At 41.1% G+C, this 18,367-nt stretch overlaps 2 protein-coding genes across 7 annotated transcripts in view; one reads left to right on the top strand and one right to left on the bottom strand.

Annotated features, from left to right (window-relative positions):
• The window catches only part of LOC115377643 (histone acetyltransferase p300-like), a 39,155-nt gene extending 28,390 nt beyond the window's left edge, over window positions 1-10,765 (top strand). For 3 of the 5 annotated variants that reach the window (XM_030077539.1, XM_030077540.1, XM_030077536.1), the window contains 9 exons: window positions 945-1,035; window positions 1,719-1,778; window positions 3,805-3,922; window positions 4,028-4,106; window positions 6,358-6,448; window positions 7,085-7,144; window positions 7,722-7,839; window positions 7,945-8,020; window positions 9,798-10,765. In XM_030077539.1, coding sequence (XP_029933399.1) covers window positions 945-1,035; window positions 1,719-1,778; window positions 3,805-3,922; window positions 4,028-4,106; window positions 6,358-6,448; window positions 7,085-7,144; window positions 7,722-7,839; window positions 7,945-8,020; window positions 9,798-9,949 — 845 coding nt within the window. In that variant the 3' untranslated portion in view covers window positions 9,950-10,765. The remainder of the gene's footprint in view (window positions 1-944; window positions 1,036-1,718; window positions 1,779-3,804; window positions 3,923-4,027; window positions 4,107-6,357; window positions 6,449-7,084; window positions 7,145-7,721; window positions 7,840-7,944; window positions 8,021-9,797) is intronic. The other 2 variants (XM_030077538.1, XM_030077537.1) reach the window with 2 other exon arrangements.
• Window positions 10,766-11,575: 810 nt separating this feature from the next.
• Window positions 11,576-18,367, bottom strand: part of slc39a11 (solute carrier family 39, member 11) — a 152,483-nt gene continuing 145,691 nt past the window's right edge. For both annotated transcript variants that reach the window (XM_030077541.1, XM_030077542.1), the window contains exons 8-10: window positions 14,055-14,153; window positions 13,204-13,362; window positions 11,576-12,691 (exon numbers count right to left, since the gene is read on the bottom strand). In XM_030077541.1, the coding sequence (XP_029933401.1) occupies window positions 12,613-12,691; window positions 13,204-13,362; window positions 14,055-14,153 (337 nt within the window). In that variant the 3' untranslated portion in view covers window positions 11,576-12,612. The remainder of the gene's footprint in view (window positions 12,692-13,203; window positions 13,363-14,054; window positions 14,154-18,367) is intronic.

Below are 18,367 nucleotides of genomic sequence, written 5' to 3'. Positions count from 1 at the left end.
AGAAATATTCCACTGTATCACAGACTTTGTTATAGTAGCCTACATTTTTAAAGGAAACCCTTTATATTATAACGGTGACTGTCACGGCATCCGAAGGTGCTGATTGGACGGGAGCAGCCCGCGGTGATTCAAACGCACTCCAAACGCCACTTATTCTAATTTAGAAAAAAAAGATTTAACAGAAAAGGAGCAAACAAACATCAACAGAAATGGCTTCATCATTCTAGTAACACTTCAAATGTAACAAACAATTTTCTGGAACTACTGAGAAGGAGCTCTAAGGAGCGTAAATAGTGGTCAAAATTGTCATGTAACCATGGTAACCGTCACCTGACTTCACCTCAGGCTTTACCTCCAATTCCTAGGCAACACTCCCATAAAGCTACTGAAGTTACATATTTCTAAACTAAAATTCATAATACTGAATGAATATTGCCGCAATTATTTAAAATGGCTATAACAGTGACAGAATCCCCAACCTTTGTGCTTCCTTTGAAATTAATCGCCAGCACTCCTCTCTCGCCTTATTTGCGGCCACAGTGTTGCTCTTAGCGGTAATTTTATTTTTAAAGTTTTCATAGCTTTCCCCTTGTGTGCTCCCCTTGTGTGAAATATGCAGCCCGTGAACGGGCCATTTTTCACGGAAGTAGAATCATATGACCTCAAAATGCCCTCTTTTCTGTGAATGCGCACAGAGCACAGAGCTGACAGCTGGATTTAACAAACCTTGATGAGAACCACCGTCGTGATACCACTTAACTTTAACTGGAGCTTTAGGTTTTGTTGAGCCTGATAATGAACACAAAGCCTGGGTATATTGAGCCTCCTTCGTAGTACAGCCCTCAGGTTTGCTGTTTCCTGCTTCAGGCTTTAGTTTCAACACTTGACGCTGAGCAGGAGTTTGATCACATCCTAACATCTGTCCTGTTGTGTCCTGAGTGCAGTTGACAATCCGCCGGCAGTGAACGGAGGAGCAGGAGAGGCCCCTGAGAACCAACAGGCCAACCAGCTGCAAGATGGTGTGAACAACCGGGGGTGAGGAGGAACACGAACACACACACACACACACACACACACACACACACACACACACAGAGCTCAGTAGGGGTGTCAGTCACAAGCTTCATCACAACACTTTGACATGTACTGATATCACAAAGTCTTTGATATCAGTACAGGAATTACAGATGTACAAACTATTTTCTGACTGATTATAATGACATAGACATTATGATGAAATAGAGATTAGGGGGTAGGAGTAAATAAGTTTTTACTTCTTCCTACTTTTCGAGCATTTTAATGATGATAGATGCATCTTTTTTTTTATTATTTTTCTTTATTTTTGGACCTTTGTTTTCTTATTTATCTTATTTAGTACTGATTATTATTGTGTTTTTGTTTGATTTTCTGCTGCTTATGTTGGAAATAAAGATCTCAATCAATCAATCAATCAGACTATACTATACACTGCTTCAGTTTCAGGTGTGCTCAGGTGGAAACGGCGACATAAGCGTGCTGTGAGAATTTCAAAATTAAGGTGACGTGATGTGAAAGATGATGATGATTGATGGTGTCACTTTGCATCGATCGTATCGGTGAAATGATGGATCGTCATGTCCCTGCAGCTCAGCATGCAGGTCTTTGAGCAGTGCAGTTTTACTGTGTTTGTGTGTGTGTGTTTTTCAAGTTAAATCTCTCTCTCTCTCTCTCTCCTTCAGGAGGAGCTGGCACAGTACATGGGATGTGCAAACCCGAACCCGCTTGGTGCACGACATACTGTAAGGATCAGCGTGTGCAGATTCTTGATTGTTTTACAGATCTCGGATAGATTTTATTTCTCCAGCTGCTCGCTTTGCTTGTGTGCTTCAATGAGCAAAAATGGCTTATGGGCTACATAACAACATGCTTTGTCATGAATTGCCAAAATGAGAAAAAAAGCTATATACTGCCATGTGTCACTCTAATGCTGATTTCCACACAAAGTAATAGAGGAAGAATCCAAGTACATTTTCCTGCTGTGTTATGGCTGCTGAGTGAAAAATCAAAGCTAAGATTTGAGTTAGTGAAAGTGCAAGCTTCATTAGAAGAACCATGAACCAGCAAAAATGGTGATAGTAGTTTTATATTTGACTCAGAAGTCACAAGTGAGCTCATATGGTACATGGGCCTAATAGGTACATTTACCCTACATTTTCACAGTTATACCACTTTTGCATTTATTAATTAGACAGTGCTCAGTAAAGAAATTACTTTTGTGAAATGACTTTTGTAACAGGCAAACAGCATTAGAATTGCTACTGATTGCTAAATATTAAAGACCCCCTAAACCAAAAATTATTTTTTTGAAATTATTAACATGTCAATGTAGTGTTTGGGTTCTGCTACAAGGCATTTCAGCAGCGAAGTCGCTAATGCACACCATAACTGAGCATTTTAGATTTGAAAATGCAGTTCGAAAACCAGAGTCTACTCAGTCAGAGAGTTTATCAGCGTCCAGGCAGGTTTACTACGTCACCATCCCTAACAACCAATCCCGTTGATTTTTCTCCATCTCATTAACATAATATATGCACAGGGTAGAACGCGGGAGTAAACGTTAGACAGCAGTGGCGGAGACTTGTGTTCGGCTGTTGAGCGGTAAAGGACGGTAACATGCATCATTATCGAAGCCTAATGTATGAAAGCAGTGGATTATTAGAAACGCCTCATATCACCTCATATCATATCACCATCAACATCGTATCAGTCCAGCACTACAGGACCGCCTGCCACCAACTATGACCTAGATGCTACACAGTTGAATTGATACCTCTATGCGGTGCCGGCCCTGCCTATGTTGGCGCCGTAGGCAAAATTACTCCCTTGCTCCCTTCCATGCCTGCCTGCGCGCCTACGCGCCCCCCTGCCCCCCAACTCCGACAAAAACTCGCCGGTAGAACAACCGCTGCCGGTGCCCCTCTGGCCGCTAGCGGTGCCCCTCCAGCAGATGGCGCCCTTAGCATTTGTCTGTACTGCCTATGCCACGGGCCGGCCCTGCTGTGACTACAATTCAATTTTGCCCAAAGAGAACGATGACCTGGATAAATGAGAATATCCACAGACACCCTGCTATGACTGTAAACAAAAGTTTACATTAGGCTAAAGGTATTATAAAAGCAAACTGCATGGTACAGTGTATTAGCAAGACAAATGGTCATGGATTTGTGTGTTTTTTCGTGCTTCGCCGACTGGAATCGGATACAGTGATGTCAGATCCCCATCCAGTCACTAGTGTAACAAGCTAACAAACTAACCTTAGCTTACGGTACACTTACCATTCTGACACGTCTACTAGCCTGCGACTTGCAGATGTAGGGTCCTCCTCAGAGTCTGAGCCAGCCTCTGGCTCCAACATGTAAGGTTGAATATTGCCGATATTTCCGCGAGAGGTAGCCATTTCGACGCGGACCACTGTTACCGATCAACCCAGACCAGGCAGCGGCAGGTGCACGTCACGACATATTTGCATACTCATGAATATTCATAGAACCTGGATTTTTCAACGAGGGAGAGATAGTAGTCGTGTTTTTAGCCTCTTTGACAGTTTTTTTGAACAACTTCGTGGGAAAGCAGTTTTAATCAAAATATAGTCATAGCAGAGCATTTTTACAATTTTTAAAATGCCTTTTTAGGGGGTCTTTAAGTACAAGTTGGAGTTAAGTGTCTCACTCTCTGACTCCTCAGGCTAAATACCTCAGTGCCCTGGTAATGAAAAAAAATAATACTTGCAAAAAAAGTGATTCCTCCCTCTTCCTCCACCCACAGCAGTTACTCCATCTTCCCCGCCCTGGGCCCCGTTGCCCTGAATGGCCCGCGGATGGAGAACCTGGCGGCCCACATTAGGAGATTCGAGAGCGACATTTATGAGTCAGCCAACAGCAGAGTAAGCATCTCTGTGCTTTGGTGTTTTCCCTCTCGTTTCTCGTTTCGACAGCTCACTCTTTGTTGTTTTGTCGTTTTCCTCTCCCCTCTCCCTCCCTTCTGCCAGTATGAGTACTACCGCCTACTTGTAGAGGAGGTCTGCAAGATTGAGGGTGAGCTCCAGGATGAGCTGGAGGAGAGGGAGTGTGAGTGGACACACACACACACACACACACACACAGATTGCCTAAATCTCATTGCTCTCCTTGTGTGTCGTCGTCTCACAGCACTTCCTCAGGTCCACAGCTGCTTTTTTTGAGTTCTTGTAAATGAGCTTTCTCCTTTCATCTCTTTTAGCAGAGACAGTCAAAGAGTCAAAAAATAAAACAAAATCATACAAATCTCTGGTTAACGCGTGCTGTGATGAGTCAGTTAACTGAGACTCTTACACTTCAGACATTTACTTCACTTGACTAAAACATAAATTAAAAAATAGAGAGATTTCAACCAGATGAATCTGCACTGTGTAAAGTTTAATTTTTCAATATCCTAGTGCAATTACTATATTACTTCATACACTGCTGTTAAATATTCAAATTCTGCACCCCAGAGGTGTAACCGTCTGAACCTCAAGCAGTTTCTGGGCGTTTTCTGCTCCCCTCACATTTTGGCTCACTGTGGGCTTGTTTTTCACTGCAGTTACAAGTGCTGCACCTCTTCTCTGCACCTTTGAATGACTCACGTGGAGGCATTCAAAAATGTCTTTCAAAGAGTATAAAAGAGTTATAGTACCATAAATAATAATAATAATAATAATAATAAAAAAAATGCAAGCTGAATTTTTTGATAATTGATTTACAAAATTTGAGAAAAATTGGAATCTATATACAGGACATTTTTTTTAGGTGCCCACAAGTCTCACTGATCCAGGAAAAAAAAGTAGTCCTCCTGCAGCAGAGCTCTTATTAGTGCCTCGGGGCAGCACCCAGTCACTATTGTCCCCGCTATAGCAAAGGTATAGGGGGACATTAGTGACTCGGAGCGAAGACCCGAGTCACTATTTTTATCCTGCGAGTTTCTTATTCTTATTATTATTCCTTTTCTGTAAAATTTCAATTCGTTACTCCTTGCACCGTTTCAAAAAAAACCTATGACATTATTATTATTATGAAAATGTGTGACTCGGTCGGGAATAGTGTGCTATGACTTCTGTACATTCTCAGAGGTTACCATGGCGACAAAAATCCCAAAAAACTCGCACGTCCCATCCACAATAAATGGCGCACATTTCGCAAAGCCCATACTCCTACACCGTCGAGAATACCTCAGCACAGTCAGTTGACGAAATGTGCGGCTTGGTCAGATCTCCTAGCCTGCAAATTTTGGTTGCAATCGCAGTTACCGTGGCAACATAAATTGCGATTTAAGTTTCCCATAGGAAATGGATGGGGACTTTGAAGCAACATAGCTCGGTCATACGGCCGCGCAGAAACGTGAATCAGACTTTAAAAAGGTGACATTGACCAGGACAGGGGAGCTGGGGTGACGATTATCCCAAAAAATAAAACGTAAATCGGCCTCACGGGCACATAGTTTAAGGTATGCACTTCATTTTCCCCAAAGTTTTAGAGATTTATGTCCTCTCTCACACAATGCATCTACTTTTACCCTGAGATCTACAGAATTCGAACGGCGAGCCTTTAAAGACAAAATGCCCCTTTGTTTTCCCCAATAGGCTTCCATGTTATTTTTCAGGGGAAGAACAGAGCCGTTTCTGTTTTTCACTGTTTTTTACATCGCTCTGCTGTCCACATTTTAGACCCCAGGAGCACAAAAATACACGCAGTGCTTCAGGAACCCCTTGTGGCGCTCAGCGTCTGCGTGGTTTTCTGATAGGAGTTACCGTTTAGGCACAAATTGGCCCAGAGTAAGTGCTTCGCCAAGCACAAAATCTGCTCTCTGACCGGCATTTCTGTTTCGTTGCCTAGCAACCTAAGTGCACTCTACATGCACACAGACTACATATTGCATTGCTCTGTTCTTACTTTTTAGTGATTCAGACAGAGGTCAGACGCGCACCCCCGGTAACAGCCCCCGAGGCACTCTCAAAATTTCCGCACGGGAATTTTGTAGTTTTGAAGTTCCCAGCTAATGGACGCTGCAGCTGTAAATAACACTATCAGCTCTCATTTTGTTATTCTGCTGGGATTTATCTGTATATTTTTATATTGGTAGCCTCATCTGCTTCCCGTTGCCAGGTTTGAAAGTCAAACAGCTCAGTGGAAACAGTAATAGAATGTGTCCAGGAGGCTAAAGGACAGCATCTGGAGTTTCCTCTTAATCCACCTGGATGCACCTGGTTTGCTGTTTCCTGCTTCAGGCTTTAGTTTCAACACTTGACGCTGAGCAGGAGTTTGATCACATCCTAACATCTGTCCTGTTGTGTCCCGAGTGCAGTTGACAATCCGCCGGCAGCGAACAGAGGAGCAGGAGAGGCCCCTGAGAACCAACAGGCCAACCAGCTGCAAGACGGTGTGAACAACCAGGGGTGAGGAGGAACACACACACACACACACACACACACACACACACACACAGAGCTCAGTAGGGGTGTCAGTCACAAGCTTCATCACAACACTTTGACATGTACTGATATCACAAAGTCTTTGATATCAGTACAGGAATTACAGATGTACAAACTATTTTCTGACTGATTATAATGACATAGACATGATGAAATAGAGATTAGGGGGTAGGAGTAAATAAGTTTTTACTTCTTCCTGCTCCTTTTCGAGCATTTTAATGATGATAGATGCATCTTTTTTATTATTTTTCTTTATTTTGGACCTTTGTTTTCTTATTTACCTTATTTAGTACTGATTATTGTTGTGTTTTTGTTTGATTTACTGCTGCTTATGTTTGAAATAAAGAGTTTCAGGTGTGCTCAGGTGGAAACGGCGACATAAGCGCGCTGTGAGAATTTCAAAATTAAGGTGACGTGATGTGAAAGATGATGATGATGATTGATGGTGTCACTTTGCATCGATCGTATCAGTGAAACGATGGATCGTCATGTCCCTGCAGCTCAGCATGCAGGTGTTTGAGCAGTGCAGTTTTACTGTGTCTGTGTGTGTGTTTTGTTTTTCGAACTAAATCATAAAGCCTCTCTCTCTCTCTGCCCCAGGAGGAGCCGGTATGATGACATCACAGAGTGGGAACGAAAATACGCGGTGCACGACATACTGTAAGGATCAGCGTGTGCAGATTCTTTATTGTTTTACTAATCTTGGATAGATTTTATTTCTCCAGCTGCTTGCTTTGCTTGTGTGCTTCAATGAGCAAAAATGGCTTATGGGCTACATAACAATATGCTTAATCATGAATTGCCAAAATGAGAAAAAAGCTATATACTGCCATGTGTCACTCTAATGCCGATTTCCACAAAAACTAACAGAGGAAGAATCCAGAAGTACATTTTCCTGCTGTGTTATGGCTGCTGAGTGAAAAATCAAAGCTACGATATGAGTTAGTGAAAGCTTCATTAGAAGAACCATGAACCAGCAAAAATGGTGATAGTAGTTTTATATTTGACTCAGAAGTCACAAGTGAGCTTATATGGTACCTGGGATTAATAAGTACATTTAACCTACATTTTCACAGTAATACCACTTTTGTGTTTATTAATTAGACAGTGCTCAGTAAAGAAATTACTTTTGTAAAATGACTTTGTTCTCAGGCTAAATACCTCAGTGCCTTGGTTATGAAAAAAACAAACAATACTAGCAAAAAAAAGCGATTCCTCTGTGTTCCTCCACCCACAGCAATGACGACATCCTCCCCTACCTGGGCCCCGTTGCCCCGGAGGACCCGCGGATGGAGAACCTGGTGGCCTACGCTAGGGGAGTCGAAAGCGACATTTATGAGTCGGCCAACAGCAGTGTAAGCATCTCTGTGCTTTGGTGTTTTCCTTCTCGTTTCTCGTTTCGACAGCTCACTCTTTGTTGTTTTCCTCTCCCCTTCTCCCTTCTTCCTCCCTTCTGTCAGGAGGAGTACTACTGCCTGCTCTCAGAGAAGATCAACAAGATCAAGAGGCATCTGAAGAGGAGGAGGAGGATACCCAGTGAGTGGACACACACACACACACACACACACAGATTGCCTAAATCTCATTGCTCTCCTTGTGTGTCGTCGTCTCACAGCACTTCCTCAGGTCCACAGCTGCTTTTTTTGAGTTTTTGTAAATGAGCTTTCTCCTTTCATCTCTTTTAGCAGAGACAGTCAAAGAGTCAAAAAATAAAACAAAATCATACAAATCTCTGGTTAACGCGTGCTGTGATGAGTCAATTAACTGAGACTCTTACACTTCAGACATTTACTTCACTTGACTAAAACATAAATAAAAAAATAGAGAGATAAATTCAACCAGATGAATCTGCACTGTGTAAAGTAACTTTTTCAATATCCTAGTGCAATTACTACATTACTTCATACACTGCTGTTAAATATTCAAATTCTGCACCCCAGAGGTTTAACCGTCTGAACCTCAAGCAGTTTTTGGGTGTTTTCTGCTCCCCTCACATTTTGGCTCACTGTGGGCTTGTTTTTCACTGCAGTTACAAGTGCTGCACCTCTTCTCTGCACTTTTGAATGACTCACGTGGAGGCATTCAAAAATGTCTTTCACACAGTATAAAAGAGTTATAGTACCATAAATAATAAAAATAAAAAATAAACACAAACTGATTTTTTTGGATAATTTATTTACAGAAATTGAGAAACATGGAATCTATGTACAGGACATTTTTTAGGTGCCCACAAGTCTCACTGATCCAGGAAAAAAAGTAGGGCTTCACATGATTCATTTCCTGAAATATTAACATTTTTCCAACCTGTATAAATTAGGGTTTTTTTTCTTCTATTTATAGTATTTTTGTTGCAAATTCACACAGTTCCCTTTAAATCCCTTTTTCAAAGCCATGCCAACATTTAGGGGCACCAGAGTCATGCCACTCCATGAAACAGTTCCTGACCAAAATCAGACAGAGTGCCACACCACAATTCCTGCACTTCCAAGCTGTTTTCCCCCATTCCGTGGCCCTTTTGGGCTTTTCTGCTGCTGGGTTTGTAGCCACAGGGAAGCAGGTTTGGAGGGAGCCTGTTGCATTTTTTTTATTGCTATATATATATTTTTGTGAGTTCAAGCTGTCTCAATGGTGTCCTCTGTGCCCTCTGGCTACGCACTGCTGCCTACACACTGAAATTCAGTGAATTTTTGTCACGTCTCACCTGAATCAATTAAGATGTCTCAGATCTGAATTTTTTGTTTTTTGACTGATCTGGATTGTAAAAACTGAATTGTTGAATGAAGCAAGTTGAATGAATAAAATGATTCGGATGAAAAATCACTTTTAGGCTTAGTTTCGTCTTTTATTCTACCGCTAAGTGGAAGTCTGACATGTTGCATTTAGGGACCATCTGAAAATTCTGTCAAAAATAGGTTTTTAAAGCTTCCAGCTATGATAAACGATTGAATTTTTGTGATTTTTTTTTTTATTTTATTTTTTTTTATTTTATTTTTTTAATAATATATGTCTTTCTAAACCCGCCGGCGGTTTTGGGGTTCAGAGCTCAAATATGATACCAAAATTTACACAACCAATAAATATTTTTACTCAACAACACATGGGGAATTCTTTAGATCAGTCTGTACATTGTGATTCAGCATCAGCAAGATCTGCGTGACAAAACCTCGTTGTTCAGATGAATAATTACTGAACACCACAGAGGTCAGAGTCAGAAAACCCTGACAACACGTATTAAAATATTCTGTTCAATGCTAATCTGTATTTTTTTTTGTCACCCAAATGATCACGTTTTTCTGTCATTTTCCTCCTCCAGGAAATCCGAAGACCTTGAAGTCATACTGCCAGATCGCCATCAAAGATCACCTGAGAAAGGTCAAAAGGATCGACTGCATCGACCAACTGGAAATACCAAAATGTCTCATTAGCTACTTGCAGCAGAATCCGGCTCTCAACCAAATTTTATAGCTCAACAAACTGCAGTCAAGTGACGTGAAACCTCATTTGTATCTGGATTACAGCGCAGCCACTGAAACTGCTAGCCTCCTTTGACACGACAAGGTTGATAATTCTGACAACAGCCTTTTTTATTTTATTTATATTTATTTTATTTTTTTATTTTATTTTTCTGACAACAGCCCCTTTCAGATAGAAAACTGTTTTTTCATTTGAGCCGTGAAGGCTTGTGTCATCAGCAAATTTGATCATTCCCCAGTCGTTATTGAGCTGTAAGTGTAACATGGTCAGCGCATATTCTCATTCGTCCAGGTCAGAGGCATCTCATGGAAATTGAATCAGGTCAGCTGGACTTAGTTATTGGTCTAGAAGATGTTTCACCCCTAATCCAAGCGGCTTCATCGGTTCATGCTGTCCATTAGACTAGAGTGTAGTCTGTCTACCAGTCTACCTCAGACCAGGTGGTTTGACTACCAAAGACTACCAGTCTAGCCTAGGGAACGAATGAAACACCTCTAGACATGTAACACAAGTCCAGTTGACCTGGTTCAATTTCCATGAAATAATTTTAACATTCAAACAAGCTGGTCTGGAAAATCTGATGTCTCTGAAGGGATTATTCTACGATTATTTTATGTTTCTGTATAGCTTAGTCAGTGTTCGGCTAAGCCTAATTCTAAACAAGGGCGCCATCTAGCTGCTAGTTGAAGGCCAGTAGTTTGCGGAGCAGGTTTGCTCTTCTCAGGAAAATCTGAAAAATCACCTTTATTTAAAAAAAAAAAAAAAAAAACACCTTAAAACACATCTTTGTAATTCTGCATTGTGCCTGTAATCTTTTTTTTTTCTGAAGCACCTTGAACTGCATTTTGTTCGTTAATGTATGCTGTCTAAAATCACGTTGCCTTAGTCCTTCTTACAGAACGTTTCTTCTCTTAATGTGCCATTTCTGTTAGCCTGTCTGTGTAATTATGCACTGTGATTGTGCAAATATTTTTCCAAAGTCACATCCCATAGTGTTATTTTGTTGAAGCTGTGAGGTTTGATGTTGTGCAGGTCCCTCAGCGGGGAACGTTTCCCACGAGGTCTCGGACACAGAAAAAAATCGCCTCAACAAGAACTTTCTGTGCACCGACAGCTTTCATGCAGATTACACTTTTATTGAACAAAAGTCTTCTTTGCATCGAGGCTGGGAGGTTTCCCTGTAGCACAGCCGGACGACCTGTCCCAAGTCTTATTGTTATTCATCTTGATTGTTTTTCAGAGCCTCTAGCCGGTCTTTACAGCTAAGTTTAGTTACGTTTGCATTTATTACTACATCATTACACCAAATCACCTCAGTTTTCCTCTTGTTCTGTTTCTCTTTAGCTTCACAGTTCTCAGTTGAGCATAGAAAGAAATAAAACCCTTAATGCAAAGTTGTTGTTTTTTTAAACTTCTCCTGGGTTTGCATCATTTTTCCGGGGTCTGTAGCGACTATGTGATTGAAATTCACTCTAGGAAAAAAAAAAAACAGTAAGTGCTTAGATTTCACTTCCTTTTGAAAAAGCAGAAATTTCCGTTGCTGTATCTCAAAATCCAACCTTGACGACGGAAAGAATCCAAGGTGCACGGAAACATCACAATAACAGCAAATAGGAATGAGAATCACTTGGTCTTTTAATCATAAAAAAAGCTTCATGTCTGACCATGCGTCGACTCAGGCACATAAATAATTTAGAAACAGCAGCAGAGCAGGTGATTCAGCAGGCTGACACGTTCAGATGGCAGTCAGAGGATCATCTGGGCTCTACAGAGGAAAAAGGCACTAAGAGGATTTTCTCAACTTTTTAAAAAATCGGCTACAGATGAGAGAGGATAAAGCATAACCTTTTTTTTTTGTTTTTCAGGAAAGTCATAACTTGTATGAGAATTATTGAACAGCAGAATTTAGGAGATCAGCTGTGTTTTGTTCCACACTCTCAGTAGTTCCTGCCTTTTGCCTTTGTAGGGCAGATGTGTGAGTCAGCCCCTTCACAATCACACAGCAACAGCCGAAAGGGAGGAATGAAAATTAAAAAGGGGGAGAAAAAAAATGAATCAACATCAGAAACAGAATCAAATCATTCACTCCCATAAATCAAACGCTGCTCTTCAAGTATTTCCATCACAAGGGAATGCATAATGTCATAAAAAAAACAAAAACAAAAAACAAGCCAAATCCAGCTCACATTCAATGGACTTTTATAAAGCTGACAGTTTGTTTTAAAATTAACAATAACCATTTAATAAAGATCAACTGAAGCAACCTCGCAATTCAAAAAGAGCAAACACGCAAAGCTCAAAAAGACAGAATATTTGTAGAATATTTGTAACTTCATTCCAAAGTGAAAGACCTGGTATTCGAATAAGAGACACACATAAAAATGACTGCTGGCATGTTTAAAAAAAAAAAAAAAAAAATTAAATTAAATAAAGTGAATCACCTCATCTTCAAGCTTTGCATACAAAATAGTTTATCAGGTTAGAGTCATCGGGGTTTCAAAACGTCGACTGATCGCTTTCAAATTACAAGTTTCCTCACACCAAGACACATTTTTACATTTTGGAATGAAACACTTCACTTTGTCACCCTTTTTGTTGTTGTAAATTGAGGTCAGCAGCGTTGTGACATCACAGCCGTGGAGGGCGGCGCCACCTCAGCCCAGCCCCACGTCCAGTGACATCATCACCACGAAGCCCAGGATGGAGGTCCAGGACGCCAGCTTCCCGTTTCCACTGAGAGGGGGAGAGAGAGAGAGAGACAGGAAGTGACTCATCTTATGTTGGAGGTCTGCAGCTTTGGAGGAGATCCAGGAGTTACAGACCGTCATTGAAACCAAAATTTGGAAATTTGACCATTCATTTGTCTAAACTTGAGTTCATTTTTCTTCACGGTGACGTCTGACTGATTCATGTAAAATGTGGCCTCACTGGAGAGCAAACTACAGCGCATTCCCACCGTCCCAGTGTCCAACAGTGTGATGTATTCAGCTGTAAATAGGGTTGCAGATTTTCCATGGGAATTAACGGGAATTAACTGGAACCTTGCAAAATTGCAGGTTAGTCTATCTAAACAGTTTTTCTTCTGCTGAGGCTCTGTCCAGGGTGTTCAATAAGTGTGCTAACCGCTGAAATAATTGTCCCCATCCTGATGAGAACACACTTCAGGGTCTAAGTTTAGGGGTTAGATGGTCACCCTGTTCAAACTCTGTACACTTCCACTCATCTACCCATCATCCCTCTCTCACCTGACTTGAGCTTCGGGTATGATGTCATCCACCACCACGTAGACCATCGCCCCGGCGGCGAACGCCAAGGCGTACGGCAGCAGAGGCTCTGCCAAAACCACGGCGACGGCACCGAGCAGCCCAGCGACGGGCTCCACCATGCCGCTGAGCTGGCCGAACCTGACGGGAGGAAACACACACATGCAGGAGGAGCAGCTCTTCACAATAAGAGCACTGAAGGAACATCATCTGTATATTATGTGTAAAGGTCTAGCTGACTTCTGTCTAATCTTTGCAATCAAATAAGTAAAAAAATCAATTAGTTTTTCTTGAACTTAAAATATGACAGGCTGTGATGAAAGGGACATAAATAAATAAGTTCCATAATATTTTAAAAAGTAGATGCAGCAGTTCAAGATCTAACAAGTAAATTTAACTAAAGCTTAAAAATGCCTCGATGGACAAAAAAAAGTAGTGAGCTCCATTATCCAAATGTGAATTTAGCTGAACTATCTTCTACCAAGCTACTGCAAAATATATTTAATGACTAGTTTATTACTTTTAGAGGCTCATTAATACTGAAGAGGATGAAGGAGTTGTTTGTTATCTTTTATTTATTCCTTTTATTTTTATTTATTTAGTTTGCTGGTTACATATGTTGTTGCAGATTGGATTATTCAGGTATATATGTCAACTGATATGCTGTAAACTCAGATTTTGGGGCAATAATAAGAGAAAAAATTATAATTATAATGATGATAATAATAAAAAAAGACTAGTTTATTATGCATTGAAACTATTGCCCAATAGCATATACAGGAATGCAAACATACATGTTATACAGACACACACACACACACATCTGTCCCTACCAGAAGGCTCTCCATGTTGAAACCCCTGAGCCCCGCAGCGGCAGGCTCACCGCCAGGCCTTCTGGGAAATTCTGGATGCCAATACCGATGGCCAAGTTTCTGCAGGCGAAAAGTGTTTAAACATTACCAAAAGTCAGAACATTTCAGGATGCTGTGTGTGAAATAATCCCATTATTTCTTAAGATGCCAGATTATTCTGAAGTTGTTCCAGTGGTTCATTAATGCACACAAGGTCAGATTTTGGAGTTTTGTTTATTCTCACAGTGGAGCCTGCAACACAGTCCAGAGGAAACCGGTGCACAAATGACAAAATGAAAAAAAACTGACAAAGCAAATGAACAGTTTGCAGTAAATAACATTAAAGGTGAACCAGGGACAGGCAGAGCAGAGGTCTGTTTGGGAATGAAAGTACATGTCACTCTGTGTGTGTGTGTGTGTGTGTGTGTGTGTGTGATGACCTGAGGAGTGTGTGCTGTGTCACAATCAGACAAGTCCTCAGATGAACTACAGGTATTACAAAAACAGCGTGTTTTTCTGGGTCCATTTCACCAGTGGTTCTCAAACTTTTTTCAGTGATGTACCCCCATGAAATATTTTTTCAGCCAAGTACCCCCAAGTTCAGCACGTGGGAGGAGGGGTGCAGGGGGGCGGGGGTTAAAATTATATATTTTTTAACATAATAATTTAAGCATTATTACACGAGAGGGTGTGAAGTGACAATACTGACGGTCAAGCATACCCTTGAGTGTAAAAATGCGATTACACAGCTATTACCAACAAAATAAAATGTATAATGAAAATGTATCCATACTGTGGGCATTTCGCTCTCAAAATATAAAAGTTTTTTGCCAGTATTCTCTCCGTTTCAGCAGAAACACATGAGATCTGACGTTAACTAGTCCTTGTCAGCCAGCCAACTTGGGCTTATTATGTTTTCTAGACAGTGATTTCCCAAAACTGAATAAATACCTCACATAGCAACACAAAACTGCTCTGCTAGCTCAATCATGGAACTAGAATATCCGCTGGAAAAAATAATTTTTTCATGGACTGATAGTTATACTTCTGGCGACTTCTCAGTCATCAGACTCAGACTCACAAACACAGCTGATCTTTATCTACAACAAACTTATATTAACAGTTATATTTAAATATAGGCTACTGCTTTCCAGTGTCGGTGAAAGAGCAAACATCTGTCTTTTCAGAAACTCACCGGCAGATGTTTTATTTCAGCTGGGGGTGTGTCACTCCAAATTTAACGTCAGCTCCGATTAATGTGGCTAAGCAGCAAAAGTAACAACAGTAAGCAGTCACATTAAGGCTGAACAGAGTTATATAATTTCAACCTCACCTTCCTGGGGCTTTTGCTAATCACCTTTTCAGGCTGTTATCAATTTACCTCTGAAATAAAGACGACAGTTTTCACAGATGTGTTGAAATCTTACAGGCACTGTCCATGGTGCTGAATCTGCCTCAACGGGCACTGTCCATGGTGCTGAATCTGCCTCAACGGGCACTGTCCATGGTGCTGAATCTGCCTCAGTGGGCACTGTCCATGGTGCTGAATCTGCCTCAACGGGTGCTGTCTGTGGTGCTGAATCTGCTGAGGCATTTCATTCTCTTTATCATAGAAATTAAAGCTCCATAAAAGTCACAGAGGATCTTGTTTAGCTCTTCTTTCCTTACAGGTGAGAAATCAGCTGTTTGACTGGTGTTTTTTAGGTAGTCTTGTAGATATTTGATGGCCCAAGATGTTGACCATTTCCTGACCTCTCCAGCTGATCCAGCTCTTCACTCGTCACTCTTGCGTATCTCGGCTTTTTCTGTTTTGTCTTGTCTTCCTCGTTCAGCCATTTATCCAAACTTAGGTCGCCAAAGAAATCAAAAACTGACAACGAAACGGTCCATTATGCAGGCGAACAAAGGCTTTTGATGCGGGTTTCAGTGAAACGTTTCGTGTTGCCATGGAAACCACACAGACTCGGGCAATAAGATATAGGTGGAGTAACATTTTCAGTGATGAGCTACTTTTCATTTGAGCGCGGCTAGCCGTGCTGTCATCCTCATTTGAGCACATTCTAAAGGTGTGATTGACCAATCAGATTGCTCTGTCGGATCTACGTGTTGTATAATTTTTAAAAATCTCACGTACCCTCTGGAGTTCCTCCACGTACCCCCAGGGGTACGCGTACCCCCATTTGAGAAACTGTGCATTACACTGTAAATTACCTCTAAGTGCAAACACAGCTGCAGCCTGATGTTTTATATACTCGGAACCAGAGAGGAAACAGATTACTGAGCTGCAGTTTTGAATTTTGTTTGGTGTCAAACTGCAAACCGACAGCGGTCACATGGACTGAAGCGGCTTCTCAGCTGGACAGAGTTTTGTTAAATTAATTTGTTCCGTAGCTTCATCCCATCTCAAGTTACGCTGTACACACATCAAGTCAAATTTGTTTTTTGCCTCCCTCTCCTCAACAAAACATTTAACGTGCCTTTGAAAAAGCCCTCCACAGCAAACACAGGCCCATTTTGTTGTTTAGTGGAGTAAAACCACAGACAGCATGACATCCCACCGAGATCTCGTTCCACCGATTTAAAGTGGCGACAAATGTCAGGTTTTGGCGTCTCTCCCTCACAATCAAAGAGCGAGGACTTGTTTTGTAGAGTAACCGCGGACAGATAGTGATTTATCTGAACTGTCATCGAGCACCCTCATCAGTGCCAGGCGAACTTTGAGCCCACCTGATCAAATTTCCTCTGGTGTTTAAACTGATGACTCAACAAACCAGCATCTTCAACCCCAAATATTAAACAGCAGCTGTTTACAGATCTACCGACAGAAGCAGGAGCTGGATTCTTCTCACCAGGTAAGTGACTTGGTAGCTGCCGTCTTACACAAATCAAAGAGTAATAAGACCACACACATCCTCTGATTTATTTACTGTACTGCCACTCCAATGTCATGTAGTGTTTGTTCTTATTAAAGGCACTGTCTTCAAGGCAGTTTTTTGTTGCTCCTGTTTTTGATGTGTACTTGCCATTCCACCTTTTTCTTCATTGCATTTATAATTTATCCCATATAATGATTGTCTAAAGTAAGCCAGCATAAAGCATCATTTGTCTTAGCCCTGCAGGGAAGTGGGGACCTACATGTCACTGTGTTGGTCTGTAAACAGTTAGGATCATAGATATACATACCTAAAAATCTTATAAGTGGATTTGATGCCGTTAAATTTGGTGACACCTTTCATGTGGAACGCACTTGTTCTGCTATGGGTCTGTCAAATACAGTGTGATTTCATCAGTATAACACAGTGCTGTTTAAAAAACTCCAGTGGCTAAGTTGTGTTCTACTAATATGAACTGTAATGTTTCTGGGTTCTGATGTGTGTGTGTGTTCTTTTTTTGTTTTTTCTTTTTTTTTTGTACATGCTATTTGCTCCCAGAAAATCTGAAAAAAAAATGGGCCAGTCACTCTCTCCAGAGGAGCGTGTAGTGGAGCTTGCCAAGTACTCTGACGCCTTGCTCGGTTCGGACCAGTGGCATGGCTTTGGCATTGACAGGCAGGTACTCTTTACTGTCCCCTACACCATGAGGTAATGCAGCTTCTATCTGAAAGAGTTACATCAGGAGAACTAGGCATGATTTGGAGTGGTGAGTTGTTAAAAACACTTGGAAATGGAGAAACAGAAGAAAAATAATGAGATATGAGCTGTAGGCCAATAAAGAAAAAGGCTCTTTGGGCAAATTATGCATTATGGGTGCTCAGGATATTATTATTATATTCAGTTTCTCCTCATTAAGTGTGTGTCAGCTGGACCGTCTAGGTGTAACAGTAATTTAACAGCGTGTCTGATGGGCTGTGCTCGCACGGCCAGACACAAAAGAGTCATTCAGAGTTATCAATCATTTATTTATGAAAGAGTGCTGAAATCCTGAATTAGCTCCAGGTAGAACTGGCAATGCAGAGGGGAATCTTAGTTCTTTGGTTTCTCAATTCTGTCGCAGTATGTCTTACTTACTTTTACATAAATTCATTTTAAAAAATGGATCTGGGTGGCAGGGCAGCATGCAGGAGTTAAATTCTGACTATATAATCTGGCGCTGTCCTTCAGTAAGACACTGAACCTCGATGCACCTTGATGTCAGTTTGAATATGAGTGTTAAAGGAGAGTGCCACCCATTTTAATAAGACATGGTTTTCCTGTGTCCCAGGACAGTTCAGTTTCTGTTTGTGAACTTGCCCTTTTGCTACTGTAAAGGCTGAAATCAGAAATGTGAGTTTTTTTGATATCACTGGGATGTAAAAT

Source organism: Myripristis murdjan, chromosome 19 (assembly GCF_902150065.1).
Source record: "Myripristis murdjan chromosome 19, fMyrMur1.1, whole genome shotgun sequence".
Taxonomy (NCBI): domain Eukaryota; kingdom Metazoa; phylum Chordata; class Actinopteri; order Holocentriformes; family Holocentridae; genus Myripristis; species Myripristis murdjan.
Note: the sequence above shows the minus strand (reverse complement) of the source record. Positions and strands in the feature narration are given on the sequence as shown.